This window comes from Trachinotus anak, unplaced genomic scaffold, assembly GCF_046630095.1.
Source record: "Trachinotus anak isolate AG129_WGS33_773 ecotype Australia unplaced genomic scaffold, CSIRO_AGI_Tana_v1 ptg000016l, whole genome shotgun sequence".
Taxonomy (NCBI): Eukaryota; Metazoa; Chordata; class Actinopteri; order Carangiformes; family Carangidae; genus Trachinotus; species Trachinotus anak.
This window is the reverse complement of record NW_027273867.1, coordinates 23,107,622-23,124,167: the sequence shown is the minus strand read 5'-3', so window position 1 is coordinate 23,124,167 and position 16,546 is coordinate 23,107,622. Positions and strand designations below refer to the sequence as shown.

At 40.5% G+C, this 16,546-nt stretch overlaps 1 protein-coding gene across 2 annotated transcripts in view; it reads left to right on the top strand.

The window, feature by feature from the left end:
- Positions 1-16,546, top strand: part of grin2da (glutamate receptor, ionotropic, N-methyl D-aspartate 2D, a) — a 209,598-nt gene that overhangs the window by 167,481 nt on the left and 25,571 nt on the right. For both annotated transcript variants that reach the window (XM_071500199.1, XM_071500200.1), the window contains 5 exons: positions 5,477-5,602; positions 8,103-8,215; positions 10,830-10,946; positions 11,574-11,734; positions 15,916-15,985. In XM_071500199.1, coding sequence (XP_071356300.1) covers positions 5,477-5,602; positions 8,103-8,215; positions 10,830-10,946; positions 11,574-11,734; positions 15,916-15,985 — 587 coding nt within the window. The remainder of the gene's footprint in view (positions 1-5,476; positions 5,603-8,102; positions 8,216-10,829; positions 10,947-11,573; positions 11,735-15,915; positions 15,986-16,546) is intronic.

Genomic DNA, 16,546 nt, shown 5'->3' with positions numbered 1-16,546 from the left:
TTAAAAAAGTCCCGTATTTTGTACAGTTTTCTGGTGTTTTATTTTAAGTTTTATTCTTAATATATCCATGGTTTTAAGAACCAAAAACCATCTCTGTGTAGCTTTACAACTCCTTGGTAGAGCTTCTCTCTGCAGCTCTAACAACAACAGGTCAGTCCGCCAATCAGAAGAGAGGCTCTTTTCAGATTGGCTGACTGTTTTCTGAGTAATCAAATAAAAATAAAGCAGACTTTACATAAATACATGGAGAAATTTAATCCTGCAAGGTTGGACACTGAGTCCAGTTTAAAGAGGGCATCGTTCAGACGGCACATGTCTTCTCTTGCCAGGCGTTGGTTAAATATGGGGATAAAAACCAGATCTACTGTTGTCCAGAGTGGATATACAACTAGTGGGACTCACAGAGAGAATCTGTGAATGTAAAGTAAAACAATAAACTTAACTCAAGACTGATAGCAATTTCAAAAGAACACACAGCTGCTTTAAACTCCTTGTACCCCCCTCCCAGAAAATAAATCAAACGCAACCTTCAGTGTTTGCAGTACACCATGTAATTATTTCTACACTCCCTCTGCCAAGGCCATTTTGATTGAACCACAGGGTTATACAGTGTGTGACTGGATTCAATCCAACAGACAGTCTATCTACCAGGATGCAAAATTATAAACAGACTCCACCTGTCAAGAAAATCAAAAATGAGCAGACTCGTGTAGGTCGATAAATCCAGCGCTGCTTGGAGATGACAGTTTAAAAAAAAACATCCTTTAAGAGCAACTGGTGTTTAGTAAAGGAAATTATAAAGCAAACAACACCTCTAGAGAATGTGTGTATTTGCTATTTGTCATGGATCATATGTAAGATAAGCTGACGGTGGCTGTGTCACTGCTTCATTTTCCATCTGTGGTCAATGTTTTTGCTGCTTTTCAGCAAACTGGAGAGCTCTACGGTTATAAAAGGCTTCACACACACACACACAAGACAAAGACGCTTGGCATAATACACATTTCACCAAGAAAGAAAGACAACAAAAGTCAAATTTAAATAGCTGATATAGTTAATAAAAACCACTGAATGCTCAGTAGACTTTATAACATAGATGAACATGCCACAAACATGTTATCTATTTGTTATAAATTTAACTACTCAGGGTGCTGACACATTGATGCAGTTGTACTGTTTGAAAAAAAATAAAAAATATTATAAACATTGTGTTACTAGTTGATGAAGTGCTGCTGAAATCAGCTCAAAGCAACCACGCCCTCAATTAAACATAACTTTAAGGCTTAAGAAAATCCAAAGAGGTGACTTACATAAGAATTCACTCCCCATACAGTTTTCATTTAGGAGGAAATTAGCTTTATACAGAGTGTAATTTATACAATGACAATCAGGGTTGTCAACTTTTAGTACAGTGCATGCACATGTTTCAGTAAACCGAAGTCCTTACACTATATTGCTTGTTTAAATAAATTTAAATAGATTTGCCATTATAGAGCTAGCCCCGCTTTGTCCCGCTTTGTGATCCAGCCAGAAAGGTCAAAGACTAACCAAACCAACCAGAGGCACACAAGAGACTATTCAAATGATGTCAAAATATTGATGTGTACCAGTGTTTGGGTCCTAGACTTAATTGGGGGGTTCCTTAATTCTGCCCCATTATTCAAGCCCAGGCTATACAGACTAAAGTCATTTTTTGTACCAGGCTGTAAACATGTTTATTTCTGCTGTAAAGTTGAACATTTTAACATGGGAGTCTATGGGGACTGATTTACTGTTGGAGCCAGTGTCAAGTGGCTATTTCAGGAACTGCAGTTTTCACTTCAGCACTTCGCCATTGGCTTCATTTTTCAGCCGTGGAGGTTGCAGCTTGGAGGTTATTCATAATGTTTGATGTCAACCCATCTCTTGTGCCTCACATGACACTGAAATGCAGAGAACATCAGTTCATGAAGTGTCTTTGTCAGGTGACATCAATCAGAATCAGAAAAGTTTTATCGTCCATCACAAGACACACAGACAACAGGCATTTTGTGTTTCTCCATATGTGATATCATCCACAGAAATACTGAACCTGTTTAACCCAAACTTTCATCCTCTCAGTCCTCGTGGCACAGTCTGACAGCCCAGCCCTAAAAGCACATTAACCCTGTGCTGCAGTAAGTATAATGGATAAATCCCGAGCCTCTCCACCTGTTCCTCTGCTGTATGTCTCTCTGCAGGGGAGCATCAGTAAAAAGCCTCATATGTAAACAGAGCTCTTTGCCCTTTTGAGTCTGAGTTAGAGTCTCTCACACTAAGAGGCGAAGGCGCTGATGAGTCGGTCCCGCAGCTCAGCCAATCTCTGCAGTGCTGTTTTATTAGTGTTACAGCTGCCACGGCTGCTGTCATCGGTGTCAGCAGCAAATCCCTCACTCATTTGGTAAATCTCACAAGCATCTGCTTCTTTCCTCACTCGCCAGTTTAGACCCATTTCTTTAGCAGGATGAAGTTTTTACCCCAAGTGTTTAGTATGAGGCTGCTCATATGCTTTGTCATTGCACTTAAACAGTGACACCAATTTCTCAAAGCAGAATAAAAAGTGAGTTTTAGTTTTTAAATCCCAAAGAAAGATAATGTGTCCATTTCATACATAATTTAGCAGGTGTTGTGTATTTAAAGTGTACATAATGTAAATATTCATGTCAGACTATGGGGCCTGTCCTTCCAGTTGTTTGTTAGAGCTGTAAAATTACAGCTGCATGTAGCTCTCAAATGTTCACCACTTCTATTTTGGCTTAAATAAGCTGCAACAGATATAAATTTCCATATTTCTCAGTTTACTGTCTGACCCCTCCTGGTTTCCTTGTATGTGAAAACATACTTGGCAATAAAACTGATTCTGATTCTGATTCTGATTCTGAAACACGTCTTATTACCACAGTCATTTAGCAGCTTGTATTTACTATGAATCTGATCTGACATGAACACAGTGTGACCAGCAGCCCAGAGTGTATCTGTCCAGAGGATCTTTACGGTTTTCAGTCTATCTTCGGCTCTCTCTCCATCAGATAGCTCCTCTGTTTCTTCTCATATCAATCCATGAAATTGGCTTCCTGTTCAACACATTTTCACTCCCAACTCATCATGCACAGACACTTGGTCAGGACCCTTTAGCATTACTTTTTAAAGCACTGGGTACCCCTTTAGTGTCATTTTTCAATGTGCAAAGGCAAAGTATTTTTTGTCTGAATGAAGCTCTACATTTTTAGTGTATACAAAGCACATGCATGTCACACCAGAGACCATGGTTTGCATCTAGAGTCCTGTCTGTGGTGAGGTTAGGTGTATTTCTTTACCTGATCTCTTACCTGAAGCTGTAGTGTTGTCCCTCACTTGTAAGTCGCTTTGGATAAAAGCATCTCTCAAGTCAGAAAATGAAAGTGTAAAGATTGTGTTGCGATTTAATACAGAAAATGTTCAGCTACTTTAAAACCACAATGCAGTCTCACCCCATATACATCAGCAGATAACAGACTGCGGTCTGCTTGACTCGTGTCAACCTTCAACAACACTGGAAGTCTATCAGACTACCTACACTTTTTTTTTTTTTTTTTGATAATGATTTTTTATAGTTTGAAATCAGTCATGCAATGTACGGTAAGCAGTGATACACAACAAGGTGAAGAACTTGTCAACACAAATCAGACCAAGGCATTTCCTGCCAAATCCTTTATTTTCTTCATCAAGATGTTTGTGACTATATTATCAGTCTATGTCTAGGTAACTTTCTACAGACAGAAAGAGAAACTCATCTGTCCCCATGTTAATGTCACTTTTACCAGGTAACAGTTCACAAGTCACTGTAGGACCTGTTGTGAGTTCTGTTGCTATGCAACCTGTTGTTTTGAAGTGTTAAACTAAATGATGTTTGTGTTCCTGTTTAGTGAATTTAAAGGCCCTGAATACATATTTTCTCAGTTTGTTTCTTACTCTGAGCGAAGTCGTCCTACATGAACACTCTGTCAAGACTGAAGCAGTTTTAATTATCTCACATGAGACATTCTTCCTGTGCTGTTTTGTCAGTGCTGTAATTATCCATTTGAAGTGGGCGGGGTTTAGAGGAAATCAAAACTTGATGGCAGTTGTGGGTGTGTTTGCAGCTGTCAATCAAATCAGATTAAATCACACCTACGCTGCCCTAATGAAGCTGATTTGCTCCTTATTAGTTTTAAACACTCATCAAACTCTGACTTTGATTGTTGCTAATAAATATTTAATGTTATATTTAAATACTTAAGTTTTGAATCTAAGTTTCCAACCAAAGTAATTGTATTTTGTTAAAAAAAAAAAAAAAGGCAGAGTAGTTTAAATCTACGTTATTTAAAGGGCCCATATTTTACACTTTTCCTCTGGTTTATTTGAAGTGTTGCTATCATAAGAAGATTTCAGGTAAAAACTCAGAGAATCCAAAGACTGTAAGGTTTGATGATGGGTCCAGGTGGGCGGGGCTTGGGGCATGGCTGAGAGTGGTGACTACTTTGTTGTGACATCACAAAGTTCCAGAAGTCCTGACGGCTCGTTTAAGGCTCAGTTTCTGAATACAGGCTGTGTGCATTTCTCTGTGGAGTGAGGCTTTGATACTTTCACAGTATTAATACAGAACCTAGTACTGCTTTATAATCAAAAAACACATGGACATCTACCTTTATACTATGTGGGGCCTTTGAGTGGAAGTAATCTACATTTTAACATAATAACGTATCAAATGATAAAGTGTCAGGTGTCGCTCATAATGATGAACCTACAGAGAATTAGAGAATAAGCTGAATCTACAACTTCCTGCTTTATAGAGCTTCATAGTGAGTTTCAGCTCATTGTTTATCTGTCCAGGCACAACCTCAGTGTTTGAGTTCTCTCACTGCTCTCCTAACATTGTTTTCGGCTGCAGCAGGCAGCTGCTTTCAGCCAAAAAGCTGTAAAAACCTACTGTGCCCTACCTGTTCCCCACCAAACAGCAGACAGTGTCAGTTAGAGACGAGCTGGTGAACATAGTGGAGCATTTAGCCTACATTATTCAGTGTGTAGCAACACTTCTGGGATCTTGTTTTTTGTACTGCTACCTGCCTCAGTAAACAGCACCTGTCGTATCAGCCAGCGCCCGTAGTGCTTCCTTTCTTTGTAGACTGTTAACATTTTCTGGAATTTAGTCAAACAGCCTTTCATAGTCAGGACCAGATAATCCAGTCCATGCTCAAAACAAGTCAGACTAGATATTAAATCTGCATTTAACTTATTTAAATTAAGAGTTTTTGCAGAGTTCCCTCAGTAGCTGGTGGAGAACAAAAACAGAGCAAAAACCTTCAAATATTCTCATCAAAGCTTTTTTAACTTGTCCACAGTCCAGTCTTGACATTTAATAAAATGCCACTCTACAGATGACAGGCAAACTTGTGAAACTTTATCTGATATTTTGCGTGTGTGTTTGTGTGTGTTGCAGAACCCTACAGCCCAGCGGTGTGGGTGATGATGTTCGTGATGTGCCTGTCAGTGGTGGCTGTCACTGTCTTCATTTTTGAGTTCTTCAGCCCCGTGGGATACAACCGCAGCCTGCAGAGCGCCAAGAGTAAGAGATGGACTCACTCTGGCATCTGCATGCCAATCAACCCCACCACCAGTGCTCATTTCACAGCATTGTTACTGACTTGTCATTTCGTCAGTTATGCAAGCAGGGGTGGGGGGTGGTGGAGGGATGGTGGGGGGGTTGATTTGAGGAGGGCGTTTGTTCAAATTATGCAAAGCGTCCCACTTTTCTTGACTGCACGAGTCAAAACAATCACTCCACACCCACCATCCGGCTTATTTATATTTAATGAGACAAACACTGATGCTGGTGGTTGGTTTTGACACTTCTACAGTACTTGTCAGTTCATCATTTATTCCAAATGTTTACTGGCTGCTCCTCTGTTCAGCTGCATTCATTTTCAAGAGCCATTTAGAGAAGTTATTCATTACTTTCTAATAAACTGACACAAGTGAAATTATACTGATCTGGACTGACAGGTTGGTGTTTCTTCATCATTGGTTGTCAGTCCTGGAGCTTCTTCTGTGCTAAAACTCTGCTTCTGTCTCTCTTTCATTTCTAAACACACTGTTTTTTACAGTCCATCTTCTATTCACATTTGTCTATTATTCTTTCCAGAGCACAGCACACAGCATCTTGAACAAACATTAATATTCCATGAAATCCATGGAACTCTCTGCTATAAAATTTAGAGGTGAGGCATTGATCAGGGCAAGAGCATAAACCCATTTAAAGCTTTGTGTGTTTCTTAGGAGCACAATGGCCATGATAACTGTGAAATGGAAGTTTGGAACCACCAGGACTCTTTCTAGAGTCCAGCCAAACCGCATAACCGGGGAAGAAGGGCCTTTGTCACGAAAGTGACCAAGAATCCAAGTACTGAGTTAGGGTTTCAGGATACATTTTGTAAAAGAGAAATTTCAGTTTTTGATTTTTAGTAAATTGGCAAAGCTTTCTAAACATGTTTTCACTTTGTCATGGTGGGTTATTGGTGGCCAAAAATGTAACTTTTATCCATTTAAGATGAAATCAGCTACACAAAGTGCAAGTTGTGAAGAGTTCTTTCCAGAAACCACACTGGACACATTTGTATTTTGAAAGCATCTTGGTCAAACTGACCCAAACACATCATCATTTTATACAATTCTGGTAAAGACATTTACCAACACATCAGTGTTTCAGCACTTTACACCTAATCTCATGAAAAGCCAGAAAATTTCAGCCAAGGAAAAGGACGGTAATCAGTATTTCAGACAATTCAAAAGCAGAAATAGGTCAAACTGACCAGCAGCTTGGACGGTGTTGAATGGGTCAGCACATAAGGTTACAGACAAGATCAATCTACCACTTGTAATCAGGTGAATTTCTTTACTATAAAGTTTCTAAAGGTCACAAATGAACTATAAAGCTGGTGTCTCTATGCTTTCAAATATCCATTCAAGATTTCTCCCTCAACCCCAATACAATTGAGGGACATGGATTTTCATTTGTGGTACTTTGTGGTACGTAACAGAAATTGACATTTTTCAGTGGGACTTCTTTCAACTGAAGAAGTAGTGGAGTAATAATTATACACTGAATAAAAAAAATCCCTGCATGAATAGATGCTGCCAGAATTACAGTAAGTGGGAAACGGGTTCACCCTTCCTTTCATCTCTTTTAGCTTTCAAAGTTTTAATGACCTCTTAAGCAAAATTATGTTGAGTGTTGGTTTTAATAGATTCTTCTCTTCTCTCTATTCCCTGCATCTTTTCATCGATACATTGAGAGTTTAACTGCCATTTCACTGCAGAAAAGTTGTCAACTCTCCCTCCATCCCATCGACACCCTCAGAGTATAACAACTCTCTTTCCAGTAAGAGATGTACCCCCACATTTCATCTTCATTAATAACAATTCTACATTAAACACAAGGGAGTCTGCAGACAGCTTTAATCTTTGATAACTCCATATAGGTCTTTGCTCTACCCCCCTATTTAACTCAGTCTCTCCTGTTTGAACTTTCAACATCAGACAGCTCGTAGATCACTGTGGGGCAGTATGTCCCTGCAATCACTGCAACCCAAGATCAAAAACAATATGTGGCCAAAAGTATGTGTGCATCACATTTTTCCATTCTGCTGTAAAACAACTGGACTGGTCTGCACAGAACCCTGACCTCAGGCACATCCAGGACCTCCGCAATGAACTGAAACACCAACTGCAATCATCCAACATCAGTGTTGGACCTCTCCAATGCACCTGTGGCCAAATGGGAGCAAATCCCTGCAGCCAGCAAGCCAGCATCTGGTGGAAAGCTGGAAACTAGATGAGGCTGGTGTAGCAGCAATTTAATACCTGTGGTTTTGGAAAGAGAAGTTAAACCCTCACATATGGATGTAATGATTGGGCTCCATGTGCTGTATTAGTTGCCTAATATCGCTTTAAATTTTAGATCTGCTAGGGCAAATAAAATACTGAGGAAAGTGTTGACAGTTTAGTATCAGTGACCTTAATCTCTTTAAAATGTAACTCCTCAAACTCTATGCTGCTCTCTTTCTCAGAGTCAGGTGGATCTAAGTTCACCATTGGGAAGTCTGTCTGGCTGTTGTGGGCGCTGGTCTTCAACAACTCTGTGCCTGTGGAGAATCCCAGAGGAACCACCAGCAAGATCATGGTAAACATGAAACCTGAATCACTCAGTGACTCACTGACTCATTCTTTGATGCTCTCACAGTATAAGTATAGATTCTAGACCTGCTTTATTATGAAAAAAGACATGGAAATCTCAGTTTATACAATATGGGAACTTTAAATCACGTAAAATCTTTGTTTCATCAGCATTTAGATTATTTTATTTTTTTCTCCATGTTGTAAACATCTCTATATTAAAATATAAACAATATAAAATGCTGTTATGTTTAACCTCAATGTCTAAAAATATCCACTTTTCAATCTCAGCCCAATTACATTAAGGTTTCTTACTCACTACAATGCTTAATGACTGCACTTCATTACATTTTTGTTAATAGCTCAGCTACTTAAGGGTTATTTGATTGGATATTGATTGAAACATTTATGGACAGGTGAAAATATAATACAGTGCTGCTCCATCTGTAACTTCTTGCATCATCCTGACTTTATGATTTCTAGTGTTTCTTCCCACCCAGTGACACATCCCTGATTTGCATTATAAAGAAAAAACTCAAACTTCGAAGCTTTATTAGCTGGTGCAATCAGTTCAAGAGTGTTCCTTCACTTGTTTCACCGCGGTGGTCTTTTTGGTACCTGCTGTTACGACATTAAAAAGAAAAATCAGTCGAAGGCTTTGCCCCCTCTACTGCAGTGTAAAGAGCCACGGGAGGCGAGCAACTCGAGGTGTCTTTTTTCTTCTGACTGTCTTCCCAAGTTCTTTTTACAACAACCCCAATCATCTCAAGAGCTCATTAGCTGCACAAAAAGCTTTTGTAAAAGTAGTCAGAGGGGAGAAGGAAAGCTGATTATGTTTGTTGTCGTTTTTGGGTAAACTTTAAGCTTACTGTATGTCAGCCTGAAGGTACAGCAAGATTAAACCCTTTCCTTTTATTCAATTATAGAGGATTTTATAAATACTCTACAGAGACAACTGTGTCTTTAAGGAAATATCCTTTTGACAGCAACATGGCTCTAAATCTGATCCACTTTCATTACAGCTAAGACATCATATCAGACAGTCAGAGCTAATCACAAGGAACAAAAGAAGATTACAAGATAACGTTAAGCTTTAATGGCTAAATGACTTCTATTTATTTGTTCATTGTTCATACCTGCTTAAGCCTATTCAGGGTCACCAGTGAGTATTCAGCATGTCCTGGATGGATAATTGACAACCATGTGTTATTGATATAATGTGTTAAAGTTTAAAAAGGTGCTACATCAGTCTGAGCAACGAGTCGGTCCTTCAACCCTCCTGTTAGGACAAACCCTCCTGCTGAAGCGTCCTTGAGCAAAACATTTAATCCTCATTCACTGGGATAATTTTTTTTAATTGTGCCTCAGTTGCCAGAGCTAAGAGTGTACATTTTTCATGTTATTCATTAAGAAAATTATGCAAATAAACTTTTGGCATAAGTACAGAGTGCTGCGGAAGCAAATAGCCCATGTCCATTACCAACTGCAAGTGCAAATTTAGAGCTAAGACTATTCCACATCTCTCACTTGTTTCCTGGCTAAATGTCAACAGCTCAGCATCTTTCAGCAATAAAAGCAGCACTTCTAAGCAGCCAAATGTCTTCACGCCAAGTCCTGAAACCACCTCTAAAAGAAGCTTTTATCTGTGCTTCAGTAATTTGGGTCAGCTTGTGTTATCCAGTAGTGGAAAGTATATTCAGATCCTTTACTATGTAGGCAGTACCACAATCATGGGCACTGGTCTGGTCTCAACATTGGTGGGGACACAACAACTTTGGATGGTGTATTAACATATAAAATCTGTATTTACCTGTAAATAAAAAAACTATATACAGTATCAGATTGAAGACTAAGTGTAAAATTTAGGAAATAATTTGTTAATGGAAAAGATAAAATCAGTTTTTGCACCCAACACCAATGCTTTTATATTCAGTAGTCCTACCACTGCTGCAGTTCCCCTCTTCCCCTTGAGTTCACATTTAAAACTAGCTCCACCTTGAGCAGCTGCAACAGTAAAATGCTGCTAAACCAGTGATTAGATTGTTAGATTAACAATCTAATCATATACTACAAGCAAAATGGACTTAAAGGACACAGCTGGCAATAAAATATTTTCAGATTGCATGAAAAGACCAAAAACAACAAATGGCCTTAACCTGATATTTCTGTTTCTCTAGAACTCCATCGTTGTCCAAAAGCTGTTAAAGCTGTTCTATTTCCAATCTCAGATGTCTGAGGCTTCTATTAGTTTCACAGGTTTTGCTGTAAACACCTTCTTCATTGTGGACAAACCATAACACAACTCAGAGATTTCTACCTACCCCAGAAGGCCAGTGTGTATACAAAGGTACATTGAGCAGTTAGGACTATGGCACTGCAAGCCACCATGTGTCATTTATGTCATCATAAATTTAGGTTCAAGTACGACAGGGACAAATGCTGAGGTTACAGAGATGTTTTTTTTTAGGTGGCTGACAAATATGACTCTACCCTCCAGGCACAAGAGAGCTTCTGCCGTGGGTTTAGCAATGAAATGCCAGGAAGTGAAAACAGTGTCACTGGAATCTTAAAATACTTCCACACCTGTCAGACTCGGCCCTCGTTGATCTCTCCTCCGTCAGGTGTTGGTGTGGGCCTTCTTCGCTGTCATCTTCCTGGCCTCCTATACTGCCAACCTGGCTGCCTTCATGATCCAGGAGGAGTACATCGACACGGTGTCAGGGCTGTCAGATAAGAAGGTATGGGATGGGATGAATGGATTGGTGAATGTACAGTATGAATGGATAGATGGGGTGATTGATGGATGTATTCATGAACAGGTGGATGGCCAGATGGACTGATGAGCAAGAAATTTGCATGTTTGCATAATGTCAAACTTACAAAGGAAGAACATTCAAGGCTTTTTTTAATCTTCAAAAGTAAATGGAAACAGATGAGACAGCAAACGAAAATGAGATCATCCTACAAAAGTGGTTTTCTTTCACGTCTTTCTCCAGAACAGGTGGGCGACTATAGAAAAGTTTGAGTTAACGAAAGTGAAATACTGTACATACCCCATAAAAATGTTCTCTCTCCGTGTTGTCTGCTCCTCTGTTATTTCTCAGTGCAGATTCAGCAGAACCCACAAAACTGTATCCTCCTGCTCTGACACTTTAAAACCTCGTCTGTTTTATCATTCTCACCCTTCAGCTCTTCAGAAAAAAACTGTGGCAGAGAGTGCCCCGCTTTGAAAGTTACCACTTTATAGCAGTGCATCCTGCAGCAGGGTTCAGCGCCTCTCCCCCTCTTCCTCCACCTCTCTTTAACTTCCTCCATTACTTCTATCGCTTTAATCTCTACCCACCCTTTCCTTTCTTCTCATGCAGTTCCAGCAGCCGACGGAGCAGTATCCGCCACTGCGTTTCGGCACGGTGCCAAATGGCAGCACCGAGGAGAACATTCGCTCCAACTACCCCAACATGCACCAGTATATGATCCGCAACAACCAGAAGGGTGTGGAGGAGGCCATTGACAATCTCAAGACCGGGTAAGGAGAGGAAAGGAGAGAGGAGGGTGAGGGGGCAGGAAGGTAGTAATGAGTAAGGAAACAACTACAACAAAGATAAGTGAAAGGAATTAGGTTATCAGAGAGAGTGAGTTTAAATGGTACACATGAGGAGGATGAAACAGTAAGTAAACAAGTCAGTGAAAGAAGAGAAACGCTGGGTTGGGGGAAGAGCTGTTGCAACTAAGCTAATGGTTAGCTCACCAGCTAGCAGTTCATCAGCTAGCCCTGCAAATAGACTGTGTCACCAAGCTTCCAGTTCACACCTATTTCACGTAGATAAGCAAATGACACTTTAGCTGTGTCTCAAATCAGGGGCCGCGTCCTTCGGTGGCTGCATTTTAAGTCCGATTGCATCACAGCGGCGCAACTGGGCTGTCACATTCTGACGTCTCCTTCAAATGCGGCTGAGAAATGAGGCCTTTCTCTGGACAACTCATGGATCTTTCGTGACCCAACCTATCCCAAGATTCATTGTGTGCTGATAATGGAAATAATATGGCAGCGTACAGCATCGACAGAGGATTTGGGTTTCAACTTCAACCAAAAGCTGTGAGAGGCTGAACACAACCATAAAACAGTTGCTGCTGGAGTCACTACAAGTGGACGTTGTATTGCAAGATCGGATATTTCGGTGGAAAACATAAATGTTGTCTGCAAACGTTTCACTTAAGTGTTCAGTATCAACAAATTTGCAACTTGCAAAATATGTAAGTTAACAACATATCCTCAAAATCTGGTCACAGTTATGTTTTCTAAAAAAATTTCTTGCTGTTGGAGTTCAGATGTATTTGTAGGAGACATGGTTGGTAGTTCACAACATATAGAAGAGGAAAAAAAGAAAAAAAAATCAGCTTATAAAATATAAAAAATGCACAGACATACATCAGAAGTGCATTTCTTGGAGTTGCTGTGGACTCAAACATTTATAGAACTGTATCTGTTCATTGAGATAAATGAGCAACAAATGTAAAACACTGCAGAAACACTGGTGATGTGGAAGGGCCAAAAATGGGAAATGGTGCAACAGGCTTAAGTGGAGCAGAGTGAAATATGTTGCATTACAGTCAGGGAGGAGAGTCAGACATTGTTACGACTGAGAGCAGCCAGGCAGCATCCATCTTGTTACTGCACATACACCTCTGCTGTCATCTGCTCTTTAGCTTAACAAGAACTCTTCTTTCTGCTAAGTTCCTCCCAAATGGATACGACCTCTTCTTTCTCCCCTGCTTTCATATATTTTTTATATATAACTGGAGGCTACGTTGTCGTCCGCACCCCGTTTCAATTACAGGACTCAACCAGCTGGATCTGCTTTGCCCCGGGAGCATCAGCTAACTGTTGTAAACCTGTGCAGACTCATCAGGATCATGGCTACCAAACGAGACAAGAGAAGAAGAGTGGTGGGAAAAAAAATGTAGTTTTAAATAATACATGCTAGGAGCAACCGCAGTGCAGGGGGAACATCCCGCCATCTCAGCACCGGCTGCCACTCAGGCGCCGCTAGTCTTCAGTGGGGAGGGGGGGTGTTTATTATCTGCCTGTGGGGCCACAAAGCACACAAAGCACTCGCCATAAAATATACACTTGCTGATCGTGTTTGAAGTGGGAGGGGGAGGGCGGGGAGGAGGAGGGGGAGTGATGTTAGTTGATGTAGATAAGTGTTCAAATGTTTAATGGGACAAGCAAGTGTATACACACACGCGCACACACACACACACACACACACGCACACACACACACGCACACACACACACGCACAGACACACACACTGCAGTCCTTAGCAGATTTGACGTAGCGTGTTATTAAAACTCACACTCTTTTTTTATCATCCTTGTTCCTCTTACATCATTTCTACCTCTCTCTATCTCACTTCAGTGCCTCCGTCTCTCCACCGTCTCTCTCATTACCTGCTGTTTATCTCTCTTTTGGTAATATTCTCTCTTACCTCTCATCCTGACATTATTTATGGGGGAAACATTAGTTTACAACGTTGAAGAAAAGTGCTGTGAAGGTCCCTGTTTGATTTGGCTGTCGAGGTGCTAAACATCACCTCTCCATCTCTGTCTCTTTCACCTCTCCTAACTCCTTCTTTCTCTCCTTTATCCTTTTTCTCTCTTTCTCTGGCCTCTCCCTCCACCCTCATTAACTCTTCGCTCCCAGCTCATCAACTCCTTTTGCGCCTGCTTTGCACTTCCTTCCCTTCCCTGCAATCATTATCTCCAAACCCCCTTCCCCGCCCTCCTTTTCTCTCCTTTTCCTGTCACCCACCTCCTCCCCTCTCTTCACCTCTTTTCAATCTTCCATCCTTTAACACCGTCCTCCTCCTCCTCTCCTTCCGGGAAGAGCTGGGTTGTACAGTGCAGCTCCCTGAGCGTGAATATAAATGAATGTGAAGTGGAAGAGCAGGTGTCGTTACAAATCCATCATCAGATCCTCAGACATACATCATCTTCCATTCAACCCATTATGTTACAATGAGCTGTTGTAATTCATGTTTGTTGCACATCCATTTTATTCCACCTGCCTTCTCTGCTTCAGTCAGCGACTTCATCAGATTCAACTAATGACATTTTCTCATTATACTTTAAGCTCTTGATGATTTTTTTAATTAGTTAGTGAATTGATTCCTCTATTGTGAAAAATGTCTACCACTGCTTCCTTCTTCCAGCTTCAGATTTCCTGTTTTGTTTGACTAATAGTGGAAACCAGTAGATGTCCAATCTGAAAATAAATAAATGACTGAAATTATACTCCAATATGTTTCTGCTGATAGATCAGGGACAATTCATTTCAGCACTAATGATTTCCTTCTTTCCCAAAGTGTTTCAACAACTACCTAACTCAGCACTATGTCAGTGTCACATTGAGTGGGAAACCCTCTCACATCGGCTTCCTGCAGTGATTAGAAGGACAGTTGAGGAATTTCTGACTTGATGGAGAGTTTAGCAGAACTGCAACAAATTACTGTAAAAAATGGCTGCACAGTGGAAGCAAGAAATAATTCATTATTATCATTTATAGACATATCATGTCATTGTTTTACAAATAAATGTCCATATCAGTTATTCTGAGCCTATTTTAATTGTAGACTTTTTAAAAATGGGGATTTTCAAGTAATAGTTTAAGAGTTAATAGTTTTGTATGACTGTGGAACACAATGCATTGCATTAATACAAACTTTTGCATAAATTTGACATACTGTGATATTTAGTGATAAAGTGATAAAACCATATTGTGATTTGGATTTTAAACCTATCATCAAGGTCTAATTTCAAAACCACCACTGTATATACTGCACCATCTAGCCCAGACTTTTTAAATATCTGCTAACAAGACAAAATGTGTGTGTGAAACAACTAATCTCAGCTGCTCTTATATTTATGAGGTGACTACAGTGCAGGGCGCCTGTGCCAACACTGTGTGGCAAGAAGATGAAGCATACTGTATGTGCTGAAATGACAGAAGAAGAATCTTCTGCACAGCTTTAAGTCGCCTCATCAGTCGCCTGATTTTAGATTCTTTGTGACAAGAAACATTAACTGACAAAAGTACAGTGCACAGTGTGATACACCTTTCATATTTCTCAGTGTATTAACTTTGTGCTGCTGTAGCCTTTTGTTTATGTGACGCCTTTCAGCTCCAACCTAAGCCGTGTTTGAAGTGTGGCCCAACCCACTGACTTTTACTGAGAAGTGACGTGGGGGCATTTACAAACATGAGACACTGCCACACTGTATAAAGTCACCTACACATTCACCTAACAAGGTGCATTTGTGAGAGCAGCTGCAGATGGAGGTTACCACAACACCGAGAATTTTCCATCTGAGAAAAGTGAGATTCACAGCTCTTACCTGCCTCACAGCCCCCACTGCTGCTGCTTTGTATTTTGCTCTATTGAGACTATTGTGGGAGGAGAATTGACATGTTTGCCTCTGCGATGATGGATCTCTCGGCGTAACTGTTGAACTTTGGGTGGGAAATGCTGTTGAAAAAGTAGCCACTTTTCTTTCCAGATAGGCACTGTCTCAGCATCAGTTTTTCCCATCATCTCTGTCACATTTGTTCACCAGTTGCACTTTCCCTCTGTTGTTATTTAGCTCCAGGTCAGTGATTTCCATTTCTTTGTTGTAATTTTCCCCCCTGTTTTTCCCCCCTGCAGGAAATTGGATGCCTTCATTTATGACGCTGCAGTGCTGAACTATATGGCCAGGAAGGACGAGGGCTGCAAGGTACGAAATAGATCTCCCATTATTGCACAGCTCTGCACAGTGCCACACTCATACATAGTGACAGCTATTGCTGAAGTCCTCTTACCCTGCAGCTACTGTGCACCACAAAATGACAACACCTCCTTTGCGCTCAGCTTCTTCTTGTGGGAGGAAGAACAACAACAGCAGCACAACAAGCATGTGCCAAATGAGCACTTCTACAAGAGCTACATCTGCATTAAATAAATCAAACACATCCGATGCATTTACATTTGTCCCTCGCGGCCTGTAGCTAGTTAATATTGTCATTCTGGACAGCACTGGTGTTGATTTATTTATAAGTTTGCATTTGATACAGCTCCCACAGCGAGAGTGAAAATCCAGCCCGGTGATCATTTGTAATACGGTCGGTGGGAGGCCAGAGCTCCCAGCAGCCTCATACAACAGCCACAGTAATTATTACAGCTGATGCTGATCTATATTAATTCCTCCACTGAAACAATCTCTCACTCTACAGCTAAAGGATTTTGGGAGATGTCAATATTAGAAATGAGCCAACCTGTTTTGGATTTATCCATCATT